A 20,698-nucleotide genomic window follows, 5' to 3' on the forward strand; every position below is an offset into this window, starting at 1 on the left:
AATTTGATAAAACTACATTTAAGTAAGGCAAGTGGCATGTGCCTATGGTACCAGCTACTCAGGAGGCTGAGGCAGGAGGGTCACTCCAGCCCTGGAGTTCCAGACCAGCCCAGGCAACATAGCAAGACCCCATCTCACAAAAGAAAAAAACAAAAGGAAGAAAGTGATGTGGGTACTGAGATCTATAAAAAGAAGGCCAAGAGAAAAAACAGTGGCCATGGGCCTGTTGTCTCAGACAGAAAATCACAGAGGCAAAAAGTGATCTTCTCCTTGCCCTTTATAGGGTCCATGGCTGACACCTGCCAGGACAAGAGAGATGAAAAGCATGACAGATTTAATGTACATGTCCCACAGGAGCCTGAAGATACAGAAGCCCATGGGGCCCAGGAGAAGGGCGCATTGTGTGGACAGTCATGAGGATGTGCATCTGCAGGGCAGAGGGGTATGACTTGTGGTAATCAATGCAGCTAAGCAAGGACTGTTAGTGCAAACTCTTCTGGGCCTGCGATTCCAGGGCAGAACCATCCCTAACTCAGGGAAGGCAGCTTAGAGAACTCTTTTATGGTCCCTTTCGGGGAAGAAAGGTGGGAGATGGTCCCAGAGTGACCTTCTTGTTTCTGCAGTTCTCTCAATTCCTTTGGCTTAAAATACCGAGTACACCAATGTGATGTATTTTGGGTTATATGTTTTGAATCCCAAAAGGCCTAAGAAGTAGTAAATCCTCTCTTTGAGAAAGGAAAAAACCTAAGCTTTGGTAAAAAATTTGGCCTCAAAGGGACTTTTTCACTTTTTCAAATGGCTACATTATGACCATGTCCTGTATCAAAGAGCCACCTTCTCTGCAGTCACCTGTTCATCTTGCCCTCGGTCCTTCAGACAAGCCAGGCTACAGTTCAGAAATGAAGCCAAAAGGCGACGTCCTCGGCCCTGGCAATGGCTGCCAGCCAGCTGGGTCTGGCCACCCAGAGATCACATGCCTTCAAGAAGGTGTCCATGTCACCGTCCCTGGGACAGGCATCCCAAGGAGGTCCTCAGGAGGGAAGTGAACCCCAACTGAGGCTGTGAGAGTCCTTGATATCCTTGCATAAAGGAATTAAGGATGGGTCAAAGTGAGGCCCAGATACAATTGACTAAGATAAAGAAATAAAAGTGGGGGGTGGCAACTTGGGGGAAACAGGGCAGTTAAGTACCCCAGCTTCAGGAACCCAAAGTGTCCAGAGGCATCCGGTTCTTTGCATTCAGCACCTGGTTTCTTGTTATCCTCCTCCGGATGTTCCCTCCAGGATGTCCCCTCCCGCTTCAAACAACAGAGTGGTCTCTGTGACCTATCCTGGCACTGCCCCAGATTCATAGTTAGAAAGCAGCTGGGAGGAAAGCAGCCTTGGACACAGGTGGGAAGAATTCCTTTATTGTATGATGAAAGTTGATAAAACTGGAAAAGGAAGCAAATATCCTTTCAACAAAAATTAAGTATGCCTGCCCAAAACAACCCAACAGCCCATAGTTAACCTTTTCTTACTTTTCAAGCATTATGTACATCCTTCACGTTGGTAACCTTTTACTGTTTTGTTTTTCCTACAGCATATTAATCAAAACTTATTTAAATCAAGTTTGATATTATACTTACAACAGCAATTGTTTTAATGTTTAAATGCCAACAGACACAACTTTGATCATCTGGGGAAATTTTCATTCAACTCAAAGAGGGGCACATATTTACAACTTAGTCTTCACAGATTGCCTCTGGATCTCCTGCGTATTTGTTTCACCCTTTTCTACGAAAGTGTAAGCAACTAAGAAGTTCTCTGATTTTCAGCACTAAGGAGTGGTTGCTCATGCTGTCCTTCCACATTTCATAAGTTCTTCTGAATTTGTCATAATAACTGTCTTTTTTCAGGTTGAAATCTGCTCCAGTTGTTTCCAAGTAACTGTCTTTTTTCCATATTTTTCTCCAGGAGTCTTTGAATTTTTCCAAGTAATTTTCTTTTTCAGATTCTTCCTTCCATATTCCTACTCCTTTTCTTAAGGCTGTTAATTCGGCTTTAAGTAAGTTTCTGTGAATTTTCCAATAGGTGTTAGTGTCATGATTTAGCCCTTTCACAAGAACAGTTTTGCCCAGGCCTCTTCTCAAAATCTCTTCATTCAGATTCACACTAAAATATCTACCCTTGAATTAAAAAAAAAATTTACAATTATTTAATAAAATTATTATTATCCCATAACATCAGATTTACCTTAAAATCAGTCATTCATCAATTTTAGTCCTCTAGAAAAAAAAAAAAAAAGCCAAACTGTCTAACAAAAGGGTCAAGAACTTAAAATAGCTACTGCTAAATTTGAGAATTATACAGAAGAAAACCTTGCTCAAAGTCAAGGTACTTCCTATATAAGATGGATTTCACAACTCCTTGGTCTCTAACCCAAAGAGGTGCAGCAGCAGCCAGGCATAGAACATACTTTCTTGGCTTAGTGGTGCTGTTTATGGGATGGTGGGGCAGGAAGCAGAAGTCTCGATGAAAGCAAGCAAAAGAAACTAAAGAAATTAAAAACAGTCCAGGCTCCGTGGTGCATGCCTGAAATTCCAGCTGCTTAGGAGACTGAGGCAGGAGAATCACAAGTTCAAAGCCAGCCTTAGAAACTTAATGTGAGAACCTATCTCAAAATAAAAAATAAGAAAGAATTGGGAATGTTTTCCTAAAGAAACTAGATAAATGGATTTCCTCCCCAGTAATTCATCATATGAAAGAGATCCTGTTTAGCAATTTTTATAGTCCTTGTGGGATTTTAATCTAATAAAATAATCTTACCATTAGACAAGTAATTCACAACTAAGTTCTTTTTAAAAAAAAATATTTATTTTTTAGGTGTAGATGGACATAGCACAATGCCTTTTTTTTTTTTTAATGTGGTGCTGAGGATGGAACCTGGGTCCCGCTCCACCTGTGCTAAGCAAGCGCTCTACTGCTGAGCCACAATCCCAGCCCCCACAATTAAGTTCTAAAAATGTGAAAACTCCAGATTTTAAACCAGGAAACATTTTATAAGACCATATAAAGAAATAAAGTAATAGTTTCATCCATTCATTTATTTAGTCCTACTGGGGATAGAACCCAAGGGTGCTTACCACTGAGCTACATCCTCAGCTTTTTTTATTTTTGTTTATACTTTTTGAGGAGGTTACCAGGATTGAACTCAGGGGCACTTGACCACTGAGCCACATCCCCAGTCTTTTTTCCTTGTACTTTATTTAGAGAGGGTCTCACTGAGTTGCTTAGCACCTCACTTTTGCTGAGGCTGGCTTTGAACTTGTGATTCTCCTGCCTTAGCCTCCCAAGCTGCTGGGATTACAGGTGTGCATCACAGCGCCCAGCATCCATTTAAAAATTTTTTAATTTGGAAGCAAGTCTCCCCAAATTGCTGAGGCTAGTCTTTGATCCTCCTGCCTCAGCCTAAGTATCTGGGATTATAGGCATGCACCACCACACCGGGTTTAAAATCATAATCCTTTTCCTCTGACTTTATTTCCTTGTTCTTGTTTGACATATTGTTATGGGCCAGGCCATATGGGCAATGACAGAACAGAATCCATTTTGCTCTGAGACTCCTCATACAGAAGAAATGCTTCTCCCAGGGAAAGCCGTGCCTCTGTACCCATCAACTGTTGCTTAGCATAGCATGTTTGGCAATACAAAATGGCAATTCTTTTACAATGTGAAAGTGTTCTCTCTTCAATTCCCATTTTTCTTGGACAATGTACCCTGTCAGAGGTTGATTGTCTAGAGTTTAGTAACCATTCTATACTTGTACACAACTAGGGACGTTTTGGCCCATTCTTTTCTGCTTATGATTTTAGATCACATGACGTTTGTTTATAGTTTTGAATCATAGCAACAGCCACTTATGCTTTAACATGGTTTTGAACTATAAAAGGTGTACTCAAACCCCAGGAGGGGGTCAAAGGGTGTAGACTTGCAGCCTACCCCTTGGCCCACCAGCTGGTGGATCCAAACCGCCAACTGGTGAATAAAGTTTCCGTCTCCTGGTTTAACACAGACTTGATTTATTGCAATCTTGCCTTAACAATGTCACATTAACAATGTCACATTATGTTATATGATAAAGGACTTTATTTATTTTTTAAATATGTTAAATACATATTTGTATGATATAACTAACCAGTGAAATTAATGTTTTTATTTTTTTGTGGTGTTGGGGATTGAACTCAGGACCTTGTACATGCAAGGCAAGCATTCTACCAACTTAGCCTTTAAAACTAAGACACCCTGCTCTTCCCCCTGCCACTGCACTTCTCCCACTTCGTTTTCCCACACTCTCTCTCCAGTGAACACCCACAAGGGCAGGCTCTGAAAACAGTCAGAAATCAGTTTGGGTACAATTTTGTTTCTGTTTTTTAAAAAATATTAAGCCATAAACTTTTTTCTGCGTCGCTGTTCCTGGAATCCAAAGCTGCGCTGCTCGCAACTCAACTGAAGCTGGAGAGGCAGAGACCAGGGGAGGGAGACAGATCAGATCTGCATCTTCAGGGGGCCCAGAGACATGGGCAGTGGTAGAAGAGGGGAGGGTACAGCAGGACATGAGACAGGAAGTGCACCTGCGTGCTGAGCTAGGCAGAGCTGGCCCAGGGCAGGTCACAGTTCCAGGTCCCGCCTTGCTGTGCTGCCCAGGCCTTGGGGCCAGTTCCTCGGTTTCCATTCTCAGCATAAGGAAACTTAACTGCAGAAAAACAATTTATCAGGGTATTGGGGAAACTGGACTTTTTTATTTTAAAGGACTCCGTGGTAGTTACAGTCTTCATAATTATAATTTTCTTTTTAAATTATACAATCATAATTATAATTTAACAGCTGAATGTCACTGAAGTGACCAAGGAGTAATAGCTAGCTTTGCCCATCAAAAGAAAGCATGTGTGGGGCGCGGTGGTACACGACTGTAATCCCAGCAGTTTGGGAGGCTGAGGCAGGAGGATTGCCAATTCAAAGCTGGCCTTAGCAAAAGTGAGGTCCTAAGCAACTCAGTGAGACCCTCTCTCTGATTAAAGTACAAAATAGTGGCTCAGTGGTCAAGTGACCCTGAGTTCAATCCCCAGTATCCTGCAACTGCCCCCCACCCCCCACCAAAAAAAAAGAAAAAGCATGTCACAGACCCTGGACAGGGGTTCGGCAGAGAGGAGGCTCCAGGACCCCCTTCCCACAGGCTACAACCTGTTACACTGGTGAGAAAGCTCTGAGGAGCTCTTTAGAGGACTGGCCTCGGGCCAGAAACAGGACTTAAAATGCTTGGCTCTAGTGTCAAAAGACAGGGTACATGACATCTCCACCAACTGTGAAAACCACGAGAGACGCCAGGCTGAAAGACTCCCTGGAGTCTGGGGGCCACAGAGGCAGGGCCTCCACGGGACTCAGCTGCAGCCAGGGAACCTGAGGGCACCGGAACACACTCAGGCTGTGCCAGAGGCAGCCTGCCCATGAGCGGCCACTGGACCCATGTCACAGACCCTGTGCGAAGCACACACATCTCGTCCTCCATGGCCGCACAGTTCCTGTCACACAGCACCTGTTCTCAACTCAAGAGTAGCTTCCTCAGGACAGAATTTTTACTCTCTTGTAATAAATCAGCTCTGCCGGCTCAACATAAGCCCCCATTTTTCCCTTCCTTCTTCAAAGGCTGACTCAGAGCTGACCAAGGCTGTGTTTCCAAACTGCAATTCCTAAGGCCCCAGATGACGGCGTTTTCACTTGTGCAGCTTCTGAGTTTCCACCGCTCGACAAGGCAGGGAACTGGACCAGACTGAGCAGTGCTGGCCTGCAGAAGCACCGCATGTCCCCCAGCTGTGACAGCGGCCACTCAGCATGGTGACCTGAGGCACTGCACATCTGCGAAGGTGTAAATACTCTCAATTACCAAGGCCAATGTCACTAATGATTCAAAGGGTGCCTTTAGAAATAAATTTCCATTTTTTCAATAACGAACATAAAACAGACACATAACAAACATTGGTAACATTTATATGTGAAACAGCTGGCACTCGATGTGTGGTCACTATTCACAACAGCTCAAAAAACCAAAATGCTGAGTCCCGTTCATATTGAAAGTAACAGTTAATTACTTACATATGGATAATAAGCACAGAAGATTGCTAGTTACTGCTCATACTTCTTACCTTATTTACTAAGAGGTAGCAGAAGAGTGTCTCGTCCTCCCTCCCAAGCAACTGGAACCACAGCAGCTGGGAAGGCCGCAATTCCTCCTGCAGCCACAGCCTCCCCGGCTCCGTGAGCGCCACTCCCGCCAGCCTCACCAGCAAGAGGCCCTGGGGCTCCTCTGAGCAGGCCACGAAGAGGAGAGTAGGGTTAGGAACAGGCTGCAAAAGCAAGTCCCATAGCTGTCTGCCCCACCCCCAGAGAAACTCCAAACACTGTCCTATCTATAAATACTCTAAGTTCAGGTTCACCTAGTTTTATGTTCAAGTTTTCTTTCAGAACAATACAAATGTATAACAGATGGAGGAATTTTAAAAACCATTCCAGAAAGCTCCAGGGTAGGAGGAGATTTAAACCACTTAACCATCTTCTTCAACCTTCTGGAGGCATTTCTACAGATGTGCACATAAAGCTAGATAAGGGCATGCGTTCAGTAACACAGGCTGCTGCTACCCCAGCACTGTAAAAACAGCTTCATCATTGATAAGGGTTTAGCTACAAGGGCTGGAGTACTGATCTGTATCAACATTATTATAACCTTTTCATATTTTGCAAAACTGACTTCCAATCAGAATTTTGTCAATTTATATTCAGTATGAAGATCTATTTATCCAAACCCTTCATAAACTTTTAACCAATTTAACTTTAATATCAAAATGTATTTATCTGTTATTTATTTATTTTTAGATGACAGGTTCTCACTGTTGCCCTGGCTGGCCTCCAGCTCTGGGCTCAAGACCCTACTGACACAGCCTCCCCAGTGCTGGAAATACAGGCATGCACCACCATGCCCTGCTTAGAATTTTATTTTAAGAAAAAAGTTTGTAATTTTCCAAAAAGGAATTTTAAAAAATTTAGTGTCTTTTAAAAAAAGAAGAAATTATATATTTAACATTTATAGATCACTTATAAAGTGATGGAAAGTAGAAAGTTCTGCTCATCTAATTTCTAGGGGAAAAATACTATTTGCATTCAAGAAGAACCCTGTTATGTGACACTGGACATACATTCTCCTTCAAACATGGGCATCTTAAAACTGTCACCTTGGGTTTCAGCTAGAGAAACATCAAAAGGTGTAGGAAAGAGAATGTACCCTTTGCAAAAGCCTGTGATACGGTAAATATAACAATTAAATTAAAGTAGAACATGCAATGAAAGATGAGATGGCACCCAATGAGCAAGAGAAGCCTAAACACTCCGAGGTCTCCTCCAACCCCCTCAGAAGCCACCACCACCAGCCACCTTCCTGTAAAAGACCCCACAATGTGAGACCAGAGCAGGAAGTGAATGGTCTGACTCAAATTCCAACTAGACCTTGAGTCTTCATGCCTAAGTCCTCCCTTGGTAAAGGTCACTGAGTTCCCTCGAACAAGGAAATTCCCTGTTGAGCATTTAAAATATGAAGTGGTCAATAAGAACTGAACAAGAAATCTTCCAGAAGCAAATCTACGCATTAGGTAAGACAGACCCACAGTACGGTTCCACCAAGACATTGGAGTTTTTTTGGAAAAGCAAGCGTTACTTTTAGAAGTCTATGATTTCTAATCCATTACTTTTGAGTTTTGTTTTTGTGATGTGAACCGTTCCATCTTCCCAGCCCTTCAACAAATCTTTTCTGCAAGCATTTTTTAAAAAGCCCAGTGCATACTGGGTGGGATGACAAGAAGATGCTGAGGCCACTGAGCAGGTTGAAGGTGGGACCAGGTCTTGGGAGCGAACACAGAAACAGGGAAGGAGCAGGAAGTATGTCAAGTAAAGGAAAGACCAAGGGGAGGCTGCCACCGAGGAGTCTCCGCACTTCTGCTTCCAGAGATGGGTAGGAAGCTTTGTGATTAAATATTTTTAATTTCTGGAAAAACAGCACATGATGTAAAAATGGATTTGTTGTAAATAATCTCACAATTATACAACTGTGTACAACTGCTACACAGTTATAATAGTATAAATGAATCCATGACAACAACTTGACAAGACAGGAGTCTCATCCTGGTGTCATGTACTCATGTCAATTTTTTTAAAAAAAAAACACCAATGCTAAGAGAAGCTGTGGATAGTTTCCTTACGGCACTGCAGGTTTTGTGATCATGGGAGGAGGCTGCCCATTGCATACTGAGGCCACACAGGAAAGGAGGCAAGCACTAAATATCTGCTGGAGGGACCAAGCGTCCCAAAGGGTTCAGTTTGTTAAATATTATATATTTGTTTGTTAAAGTTCTAATTATTAGCGCATGTCAACTGCACAGCATACTGGGTTTTGTTATGACGACTTCATCCATGCCCAGACCATACTTGGGTCCCACTGCCCTCCTCCCTCTCTTTTCCTCCCTCCCTCCCTCCCGCTGGGTCCTTTCATTCCCTGGAGCCTCCCTTCTGCTTTGCTTCAAAGATTTGAAGCTGAGTATGTGTTTGCTCCTCCTCATTCACATACATCAAGGAAAAGATCACAGTAATGGGGGACAGAGGAGTCATGAGGAAGGGGTCCTGGCCATCTTCTAAGTCCCTGTTGGGCAGAGGTGGAAACCATAACTAGGAACAAAGGCAGGGCATGTCCCCCAGGCCAGGCACCTCTGCACTGGAACCAAACCTGGGACAACGGCCTCAGGATCAGGGCCTGGGTCGCATCCTCACAACATGTCCACAGCCCATTTCTACCACACAGGCCACACAGAACAAGCAGGGAAAGCAGCAAACACTCAACCATGGGGCCACAGCCCAGCTTTAGAGGAAGAAGAAGATGCTCCAGTGTCTCATATTCAAAATGTGCTTGCTCTAGAACTTCCTAGTTCCAACACCAACTTATACGTAACTAGGTTTCACTTCTGAAAATGCAAAATGATCTTTCTTATTTGAGCAAGCAATACACGTCGGTCCCCCAAACAGGAATTAGTGTTACCATAAGAGACAGGTGGTTGGCATCTATTGGGAGGTGGAACACATGTGTCTGTTTCCTTAATTTGTACTGGCTACACCCGGACCTCTGGACAGAGCCATTGAAAATGTTTTCTGGCTTATTTCATCCATTATTAGCTAGATGGCTATTATGCAGGACATTTAATTTTGCTTCAGGTTGGGAATGGAAGATCCCCAAAGGCCTCTAGCTTGCTGCTATCAGGAGGTGGCAGCCTTTAAGAGCGGGGGGGTCTGGTGGGAGGAGGTTAGGCCATGGGGCAGGTCTTACACACACACACACACACACACATACACACCCCTGTGTGGGGTAGAACTCAGCTTGGAGCAGGCAGACAGGTGCTCTGCCACTCGGCTACATCCCCTTGCAGTGTGGGAAGGTGACTGATGCCAGTCTCCACAGAAAATACTAAAAACACATAGGGAGGAAATCAGTCGGGCATTGGGGTTTCCCAGGCCCCTTTAATCTCTAAGGTTCTGGTTCTGTGCACTGAGTCACAGAGACACACTATGATTTGTGTAAGACCCACTGACAACACTGAACACCTATGCCCCTGCAAGGCCACGGATCCCGGCATGAACGTCACCCCTGCTGTCAGGCCCAGCACAGGCAGGCAAACAAAGGGAAGGGGCCTGGTTCCCAGAGCCAGGCTGTTCCAGAACTGCACGGCACTGCCTGGGGACACAGGAGCCTCGCTCAGAGCTGAGAACTCTTGGGCCTCCTTCAGGCAAGACCCCCTCCAGCTGTGCACATTTCCTCTGGCTCACTGAAAGAACTGAGGTGTGAGGTATGTTCAGGGCAAAGAATTCATCTTATTCCTCTAGCTGAACCTCAACAACAGAGTTTAAGTAAAAAAGAAAAGAAAACATTTTTCTTCATGAAATTAAAATAGTACTAAGATCTTTAAGTAGAACTAAATTAATTCACTGGACAAATTTTACCAGTTCTCTCTAATAGTCTTTTTCTAGTGCCTGAATATCAAGATAATAGGAGAAGGTTCTGCCCTTCAGGGGCTTGTAGTTCAGTGGTACATAAACCTCATCCCATAATAACTACAGGAAAAGGCGAGTGTCATATTGCATTTGTCATAGCAAACACGGTAGAGGCCAGCTCCAATAGAGGACAGCTCCACAGGGAGTTAAAACGGTTTCCCAAAGGTGCACAGGGACCTGGCTCATGCCCACCCCAAAGGCCCCCCTGGTTCCTCTCACTCCCTCCTCCCTGTGCCTCAGCCAGGTCAGGCACCTTATCAAAACTTCAAGCTGATGCCCTCTGCCCTGGTGGCAGCCCTCAGTTTCTTCAGTGCTCCTCCTCAGGGGGCCTTCTTGTCTCCTCTGTCCTGTAGCTGCCCCTGTCCCCACGGCCCCCAGGACCTGTTCCGTTCCTTCACAGGGCCTAGGACAGCCTTTCCTGTCATCCACTGTCTTCCACTAGGACCACCAGCACCCAGAGCACCAAGGCTGGGCGGCCAGGTTTGCTTCCTGGGCATGTACAGAATTCAGCCCAGACCCAGCAGATGGCCAGCACATGTGGAGTGAAGAGCCCAGTCCCTGAAAGACTGTGGAGTTCATAAAAAGAGAAGGAAGAGAAGAAGGAAACCTGGAGCCAAAGAAAGAGTTCCTCACCTCAGGCCAGGGTTTGGACGTTCTCTCATGGGCCACAGAGGATAATAGGAACTAAAATGACATTTTTTGCTATTTTCTAAATACCACCTAGTTATTTCACATAATAGTAATAACTGCAATAGTTATTTGGTTTGTTCTTGCATCTTACTTACTTCTCCATGAAGATATGAGAGGCAAAGTAATAGGAATATGTTCAATTTCTAAACCATCCTCAGTTATCCGGTGTAATCGTCCTCGGAGTTTAACATGCTTTCTTATAAATTCTACTGGGATATCTGAAGAGTGTGTAAACTTTGATGTCTGTTGATTTAGAAAGAGAAAAACACAATTTTTTATTATCATTTTAATTTAAAATTCAAAAGTGTGAAATTACCATTTAAATATTTAACAAGAAGACATATTGAAAAATTTAAATTTAGTTCTTAATTTCATATTAATACTGAGGCATGATTTAATTAAAAGTGTGCAAAGAAACATCAGAACTCCCTGTTCACTATTTTTCTCTTTCAAACTACAGTATATGAGACATTACCCCTAAAACCTAAACACAGCTATGTCAAATTAAATTAGACAAGACCCTTAACCAACAACACTTCTAACTTAAAAGCCAAAGTTTTTTGTTTTTTGTTTTAAAGGGAAAAAAGGCCAACATTAGGAATCTACCTCCATCCCTACCACCAAGGGGAAGTCTGGGGTGGTGGACACTTCTACATTCCCGATGTAAAAGCCTCATTCACCATCATGACTAGTTAGGGACCTCGCCTAACAGAAGGATATGTTAGAACCCAGCTTCCTAAGATGGTGAAGCAGAGCCAATGTCTTTGAAAAATAAGAATAATGGGGCAGAGAAGTCCAGAGTGTGGAGCATCGTGACAGATAAATTAGGTGCTTGCCTACCAAACCAATGGCTTGAGGGAATAGGGGTTATGCGTGCGTGTGCGTGTGTGTGTGTTATAAACAAAAGAGACTTAAGAAATACAACAAATACAATATATGGAACCTTGGGATTCTGATTTGGACAGACATCCATTTTTATTTTATTTTTGGTATGAGGAACTTATTTTGGGTACTAGGTATCAGTGGCACTTAATCACTGAGCCACATCCCTAACCCTTTTTATTTTTTATTTTGAGGTAGGGCCTCAGTTGCTGAAAGCCTCATTAAGTTGCCGAGGCTGCCCTTGAACTTTCAATCATCCTGCATCAGCCTCCTGAGTTGCTCGGATTACAGGCATGTGTTACCATTCTTGGCTAGATCATCTATTTTAAAAAGACACCAAGTGACAATTAAGGAAATCTGGATATGTGCTGGGCTAGGTACTGGATACTAAGAGATTATTGCTAGTTTTATTAGGTCATAATATTATAGGGTGAACTGGCATTATGAATCTTGATGTAATAAAATAGAAAGTACACACCACCACCAAAGTATATACATTGAATTTAATAAAGAAACAGACAAATCCAGAACATCAGACATTCTACAAGACAACAAGCATGAACTCTAAAACGTCAGTATCATGAGACAAAAACTGAAAGAAAAGCAAGTGGGAGTAATATTCTAGAATCAGAGACTAATGAGACAGAATTGGTTACAATGTATGATTCTTTTTTTTTTTTTTTTTGGTGGTACTGGAGATTGAACCCAAGGTTTGTGCATGCAAGGCAAGCACTCTACCAACTAAGCTATACTTCCAGCCCACATGTATGATTCTTTACCAAATTTTGGATTTGGACAATGCAATAATTAAGGACATTTTTGAGAAAATCAGAGTATGAACTGTATTTTAGAAAATATCATGACAAGAATGTTAAATGTACGAAAAGTGATGACGTCAATGTGCACACAGGAGAGCATCCTTGTTGTTAGGAAGTACATTGAGAAGAGGTCCTGGGTACATCCACACTTGTTTCCAAATGGTTTTGCAGAGGGAGAGAGAACAGCTGTGGAAAAACATTACTAAGTGGTGAATCTAGATCAAACATAAATGAATGTTATAAAATTTGCAGGTAAATGGATGGCGTTGGAAAAGATAATGCTAAGTGAAGTTAGCCAATCCCCCCCCAAAAAAATGCCAAATGTTTTCTCTGATATAAGGAGGCTGACTCATAGTGGGGTAGGGAGGGGGAGCATTGGAGGAAGAGACGAATTCTAGATAGGGCAGAGAGGTGGGAGGCAGAGGGGTGGGAGGGAAAGGGAGGAGAGAGGGGGTTAGCAAGGATGGTGGAATGTGATGGACATTGTTATCCAAAGTACATGTATGAAGACACAAATTGGGTGTCAACATAGTTTATATACAACCAGAGATATGAAAAATTGTGCTGTATATGTGTAATAAGAATTGTAATGCAAAAAAGTACATGTATGAAGACATGAATTGGCGTGAACATTCTTTATGAAAGAAACATTCTTTATGAAAAATTGTGCTCTATATGTGTATTAAGAATTGTAATGATTGGCTAGCTTCACTTAGCATAATCTGCTCTAATGCCATCCATTTCCCTGCAAATTCCATGATTTTGTCATTTTTTAGTGCAAGTATGGCAATATGTAAAACAGTGGATGTGTAACCGATGTGATTCTGCAATCTGTATACGGGGTAAAAATGGGAGTTCATAACCCACTTGAATCAAATGTATGAAATATGATATATCAAGAGCTTTGTAATGTTTTGAACAACCAATAATAAAAATTAAAATAAACTATCTTTAAAAAGCAAAAAAAAAAAATTGTAATGCATTCTGCTGTCGTGTATTTAAAAAAATAAAATCAATTTAAAAAAAAAAAGAAGCAGGGAGGAAACAGATTCTAGATCTACTGTCAATATTCACTTGAGAAGGTGGAATATGCAGAATATAAATAAGAGGGAAAGTATTAAATCAAACCAGAGTCTGGGTCTCCTGACACGGTTGCCTATGACATGAAAATGGGTGCTGAGAGCCATGCCGCAGTCTGGCTGGGCACAAATCACGAGCCACTGAAGCAGGAACAAACTTTATTTTTAAACTGCAGGAAAACACTTCACACAGCTCCCGGGGAATCCTCCCGAACGCCACGAGGCTTCTCCAGGAACCCCCAGCCGGAAATATCTCTCTCGGAAATCCCTCCTCCTGCACTTCCCCAACCAATGGGAACTCTCGGGGAATCCCCGGAAATCCCCACGAGAACTCCAAAATAGTGCGAGAACTCAAAAGTTGCGGCAGAGGCAGATAGTAATGCCTCGCCTGTCAATCAATACTGTTGGCAAAATGCCAGGGGCCATACAGACTCGGCCGTGGCTCTCAGCATCTGCGGCAAATGGGGGACACCATCGTGGGTCAGATGTCACCACGTCAGACAGCTCTCAGGCTGGGACATCACTCAGGGACTGCAATGGGCAGGAGCACTCAGGAAACAAGCTGTGGAATTCTGACGAGGGTCCTCTCCAGTCTGATACAGCCACCAACCACCTGAGTGCCTCATCAGGACCCAGCATCAGGACCCAGCATCAGGATGGCAGGGACGTAACACCAGAGGCCCAGTAAGTGTTCAGAGGGCTCTCAGCAACCAGAATGGCCCAAAATATGAATGTCTGCCCTGGAACTAATTAAGAAGGAGCAAGGATTAATTTATAGCAGAAAATGTAAAAAGCTTTGGAGGTTTTAGGAACTGTGAACTCAAAATGAGGAAGTGTGATAAAGATGGCAAAATAGAAAACATAAAAAAAAAAAAAAAGTGCAACCCACTCCCTTTAAATAAAGACTTCTTCCAAAATAAAGACTTTCAACCTGGGGCACCATCATTAGAAATAGGACCCAGAACAAGAGAAGACAGAATGAATTCCCTAAATCAGCCCTCTGGTCAAGGCTTTGACAGACCAGAACAAGGCCAAAGGGGAGGGAAAAGAGCCAGAAGCCACATCAGTAGAGAACCAAGAGCATCTTGCCCAGGGAGCACAAGAAAGGGGCAGAGAGGCCTTAAAGACATCTTCAAGAACCTGCCTCTCAACTCTGAGGGGTCGCTGCTACAGGACATAGGACTACAATCAAACAAGCCTCAGGTTTGGAGTTTAGAACTCACAGAGGAGCAGAGGGAGGGAAGAGAAACGAGGCTCTGTGTTCCTGCTCTCAAGGAGCTCACCTTCTACGTGAGAAAGACCCTAGGCCTCTGCTCCTCTGGATCCTGCAGCAGGAGGAAGCTCAAGGCTGAGCTGCTGGGACACGCCCTACACCAAACAGCCCGGGAACAGCATCGAGCAAGATACAACCAGGCTCAGGCTTAGGTAAAGGATCCATGGTAAGGGGCTAAAAGGAAAAGACCCAAAGTACAGGGACACATGACACGGGAGGACACCTTGAAAGGAAATGAGTCCTGAACCTGTGATAAACACTGCCAGTCTCCTGAAAAGGCAGAAAGGAAATGCGGTGTCTGAGCTTCAGACACTGAAGGAGATGTCCTGAGGACAAATGGAGAAAGCTGGAAGCTTCCCACAGAAAGAAAATGCAAGGGTTTCAAATTCAAGAAGACACACATTGAAATCCAGCTATGAGGGATGATCTTCTCTAAGTATCCATGCAGCTCCTCATCTACCTGGGTACCAAGTACAAGACTACCTTGTTCACAGGACCATCATCAGCATTAAATGAAACTATGTACACAAAACGTTGGAAGTTCTAGCCACAGCAATCAGGCAAGGAAAAGAAATATGCCAAATAGAAGTAGCGAGAGTGGGCCTCCTTGCCCTGTTCCTGATCTAAGAGGAAAAGCTCTCGGTCTTTTACCACTGTGTATGATGTTCATGGTGTGGCTTTTACGTTTTCTATTCCTAGCTGTTGGGTGCTTTTCACCTATTTTTTTCCCTCACAGTCAACTAATGTGGTGTATTATGTTGATTGATCTTTGTATGTTGAACCATCTTTACATTCCAGGAATAAATCCCACTTGGTTAGGATGCATAATCCTTTTAGTATAAGGTAGGAGTTGGTTTGCTAGCATTCAGTTCAGGATATTTTTGCATAAGGTTCACAAGGAATATTGGTCTGTGGTTTTTTTCTTTGGCTTTTGCATCAGCGGAATGCTAGCTTCAAAGACTGGTTAACAAGTATTTATCCTCTTGAATTCTGGGGAAAAGTTTGAGAAGGTTTGCTTAGTTCTTTAAATGTCTGCTAGAATTCAACAGTGAAGCCAACAAGAACAGTGCTTTTCTTTCTTGGGAGATTTGTGATTACTCATTTAACCTTACTATATAGGTCTATTCAGATTTTCTATTTCTTCATGATTCAGTCTTTGAGTTTCTAGGAATTTATTCATTTCATGTACATTACCCAATTTGATGTATCATATTACTCTATTTTGTGTGTGTGTGTGTGTGTGATTTTTTGGGATTGAACCCAGGGCCCTGTGCATGCTATGCAAGCACTCTACTACTGAGCCACATCCCCAGCTCCACAGTACTCTCTTATAGTCCTTATTTCTGTAGAATTGGTAGTAATATACCCACTTTCATTTGACCTTAGTCATTCGAGTCTATTTTCTTTTTTCTTAGTCCACCTACAAAAATTAATTAAAATGGATTAAAGATCGAAATAGAACACCTAAAACTTCAAAACTCTTAAAACAAAATATAGGACAAAAAGGTTAGTGACATTGAATTGGCAATGATTTATCTCAGATGTGACTCCAAAGGCACAGGCAATACAGGAAAAAACAGACCAGATTTCATGAAAAATTTAAAACTCCCCTGGATGGATGTTGTCAAGAGTGAAAAAACAGTCTACAGAAGGGAAGGGAATATTTGCAAATCAAATACCAAGTAAGGGATGAATATTCAGAAAATATGTAAAACTCCTAAAACTCAACAACAAAAACCAAGCAACTGGATTAAAAAATGGGCAAAAAGCATAAACACTTCTCAAAGAAGATATATGAAAGCCAAAAAACCATGAAAACATGTTCAACAACACTAGGGAAATGCAAATATCACCAGGGAAATGCAAATGAAAATCAAAACCACAGTAAAAAAAAAAAAAATCACTGGTACCCATTTGATCGGCTCCTATCCAAACAGCAGAAAATAACAAGTATTGATGAGACTGTGCAGGAATGGAAACCCTCATGCACAGCTGGTGGGGACGTAAAATAACGCAGCCACTACAGGAAACAGAATGGCAGTTCCTCCAAAAATTAAAAATACAATTGACATATGATCCAGCAAATTCACTTCGGTGTACAGACCCAAAAGAATTGAAAGCAGGATCTCAAAGAGATATTTGTACATTGTTGGTCAAAGCAGCATTAATCACAATAGCTAAAATGTTGCAGCAATCCGGTGCCCATCAACAGAGGAATGTGGTACACACATATACCACAGAAGATGAGAAGTCTTAAAAAATTTTAATACATGCTACAATATGGATGAAGACAGAGAACATAATGCTCAGTAAATTAAGACAATCTAAAAGAAAAAGAAACCCCCAAAACAGTCTGGTTCCACTCATAAGAGGTCCTAGATTAGTAAAATCATAGATAGAAAGAGGATGATGGTCGCCAGGGGTTGGGGGCCAGGGGAAGGGGAGCTATTGTTTTATGGGTATAGAGTTTCGGTTTTGCAAGATGAAGAAGTTCTAAAGAAGTGATGATGATCACACACAATACGAAGGTACTTAATACCCCTGAACTTTCTGTGCATTTAGAAGTGATTAAGATATAAATTATCTTACCACAATTAAAAAAAAAACTGAAAAAAATATACTTGTCAATCTGGACTTAGATTGTGAGAGCTGTAACCTAATCAGTCCATCCTAGTTTGAATGAACTGTCTGGGTGGTGACTGTAGGCACGTGGGGTATGGCTGGAGGACGTAGGTCACTAGGGGCTTCCCTGTGGTCCCTTCCCCCACTCTCTGCTTCCCAGCTACCATGAACAGATTAGCACTCCTCCACCAAGTCCTTTCACCATGATGGTCTGCCTCACCTTGGGCCCAGAGCAATGGTGGTAACCTACCATGAACTGAACCTCTGAAACCATGAGCCAAAATTAACTTAGGTCACAGTGATGAAAGGTTGACCAATACAAATTATCAAATGGATTTCCACCATGTCTATGATTAAAGCATGGTCAAAAGGGCCAAAATGACAACAAAAATTTTAAAAAAATATTTAATTTTTTAGTTTTAGGTGGACACAATATCTTTATTTTACATTTATGGGGTGCTGAGGATCAAATCCAGTGCCTCGTGCATGCTAGGCAAGAGCTCTACCACTGAGCCACAACCCCAGCACCCCTGTCAACAAAATTTAAAAAAAAAAAAGATCTGAAAGCATGAATTATTTTCTACAGTTTAAATATGCCAAGGGACATAATTAAACTGTAGAAAATGCTTTTTAAGATATTTCACAGTGTCTGGAATGCAAATTTAGTAATTATAACATTTTAACAAACTAATCCTTTTTTCTCTCTCTCTCTCTCTCTTTTTTTTTTTTTTTTTGGTTGGGGAGATTGAATGCTCTATCAGTGAGCCACATCCTCAGACATTTTTATTTTTTATTTTGAGACAGGGTCTCACTAAGTTGCTTAGGGCCTTGCTAAGTTGCTGAGGTTGGTCTTAAACTTGCTATCCTCTGGCCTCAGCCTCCCAAGCCGCTGGGATTACAGGTGTGTGCTGCCATACCTGGCTCAGATTCATATGTAAGTGCAAGAGAAGTGATTAAGGAAATGCAGGCTACAGTTGCTTTCTGTAAAATCCTGTGCATATTACTTTTACACTAAGATCTTAAAATTTGCCCACTGTTGTAAAATACTATTTAAAAGCTTCCAATACAAGTAACAAAACGATACGCCACTTGAGATAAAAACTATTTAAAGTGAGAATAAATCGCCTATTGTCTTTTTTTCATTTTTCAACTCACCAGTCGAACACTTCTAACAAATAATATTATTCCAGCTATGGCCATTCCAGTGCTGATGTTCTACGGAAAAGAGATTTAATGATTAATTCTCAGTAATTCTCAGTCACAATAGTGAAGGTGCTAATTAAGAGGGAAAACTGTGCAAATAATGCACATCCTCCCAGTGATGGCCCATTTCTTCCCAAAACTCTGTCCACCCTTACTCTCCGTCTTTTTGCAGCTCGCATGGTAACTTGATAGTATTACTTCACCCATCAATTCCTGGAATCATGAAGGGTCTAATACTTCTGTTCTATGCCCACCATTGTGAGCATAACCTTGCATTCATGTGAGAATTTAACTATTTGGTAGGAAAACCTTAACACTGAGACATTAAAATACAGCATCTTGACAAAGACATGTGGGTAAATGATAGGGAAAACTTAGTGATGCTTTTTTTTTTCATTTTTAAGACCTTTATTTTATTTATTTTTATATGGTGCTGAGGATTGAACCCAGTGCCTCACACATGCTAGGCAAGCACTCTACCACTGAGCTACAACCCTAGCCCAGTAACGCTTTTAAATTGATTCATTTAAACTGAAGTAGATCTAAAGGACTTCAATATAAAAAAAAAAAAAAATAGGTGAGCACGCTACCACTTGAGCCACATCCCCAGCCCGGGATGAGGGGAAAAGGAAAAAAAANGTAGAGAGAGAAGATGGGAGGGGAGGGGAGGGGAGGGGGGATAGTAGAGGATAGGAAAGGCAGCAGAATACAACATACACTAGTATGGCAGTATGTAAAAAAGTGGATGTGTAGCTGATGTGAATCTGCAATTTGTATATGGGGTAAAAATGGGAGTTCATAATCCGCGTGAATCAAATGTATGAAATATGATATGTCAAGAGCTTTGTAATGTTTTGAACAACTAATAATAAAAAAAATTTTAATAAAAAAAATAGGAATATAGACTCCCTCAAAAAGAGTGAGAGTCTAACATACTGTTTTTTCAATAACTAGGTGCATAGTAAAAGAGAATAAAAATATTCACAGGGGACAGTTTGGACTAACTTAACCTATGTGCTAACTCAATAGTTCTGAGGCAATCTGTGTGCGTGCAGCCCAGGACCTTGCACATGCTAAGCACACACGTGATCACTGAGCCTCTCTCCCATCCCATCCCTGAGGCCAATTTTTAATTTGAAATAATCACGCATCTATTCCCACTGAACCGCAAGAGGCAAGGCCTCATGGATTGACATATATCAGATCCACTCACGGAGGCTAAGTACATTTATCTAGCACTTAATAAGTGGCAGTCTGAGCACGGGGCTGCCCCAGGACTGTAGACAGACATGGCCCACGCTGCCTGGCTGCGGAGCCATCCTAAAGCTCAATCATTCAACTTCTCCCCAGAATTTTTAAGTTAATCATTCCTTCTAAAACCAGCTCTCATTCCTTCCCTTCCTGGGGCCACGTAGTTTATCTGGGTTCCTATCCCCACCGCTCCTCCTCCTCAGCCTCTCCTGACCACTTTTCCCTCCCCAAACGTCAGGCCCCAGGACTCTTCTGTGGCTTTTATCACTTGCTCCAGGGTGTCTTTCAAGGCCAGAGGGTCAGGTCCCATCCGCACAGATGTGGGACACCTGCAGAATCGTAAACGGAGCGACAAATAGACCAACTACGATAACTAAAAATAAAAAGTGTGTGTGTGTGTGTGTGGTGATTTAGAAAGTTCTATTCTTTGGAGAAAAAGTAATAGGTGAATAGTTACAGCGTTTGAGAAACTATACTCCATATCTATAAGAAAAATCACAGAAAGGCCCGGGGCCGGGACTGGGGCTGAGCGGCAGCACACCTGCCTGGCATGTGTGATGAGGCACCGGGTTCCATTCTCAGCACCGCGTTTAAATGAATTTAAAAAATAAAGGTTTATCAAAAATATATTTTTTTCATATATATATTATATTATATTATATATATGAAAAAGAAAAACCACAAAAAGGCCGTGATTCCCCCACTCTGCGGCGCGCGCGGCCCAGGGTAGCGACCAGCGCTCGGAGGGACGGTGGCCAG

General features: G+C 42.3%; 1 protein-coding gene across 1 annotated transcript; it reads right to left on the reverse strand.

Moving 5' to 3' along the window:
- Positions 1 to 1,392: 1,392 nt before the first annotated feature.
- CUNH3orf33 (chromosome unknown C3orf33 homolog) lies at positions 1,393 to 19,016 on the reverse strand. Its single transcript, XM_015486930.2, has 4 exons — positions 18,641 to 19,016; positions 10,907 to 11,054; positions 6,182 to 6,342; positions 1,393 to 2,167 (listed from the first exon to the last, which is right to left on the reverse strand). Exons 1-4 carry the CDS (start codon positions 18,683 to 18,685, stop codon positions 1,766 to 1,768), a joined length of 756 nt encoding a protein of 251 aa, XP_015342416.1. The 5' UTR covers positions 18,686 to 19,016; the 3' UTR covers positions 1,393 to 1,765.
- Positions 19,017 to 20,698: the final 1,682 nt, after the last annotated feature.

Source organism: Marmota marmota, unplaced genomic scaffold (assembly GCF_001458135.2).
Source record: "Marmota marmota marmota unplaced genomic scaffold, marMar, whole genome shotgun sequence".
In the NCBI taxonomy this organism is placed as follows: Eukaryota; Metazoa; Chordata; class Mammalia; order Rodentia; family Sciuridae; genus Marmota; species Marmota marmota.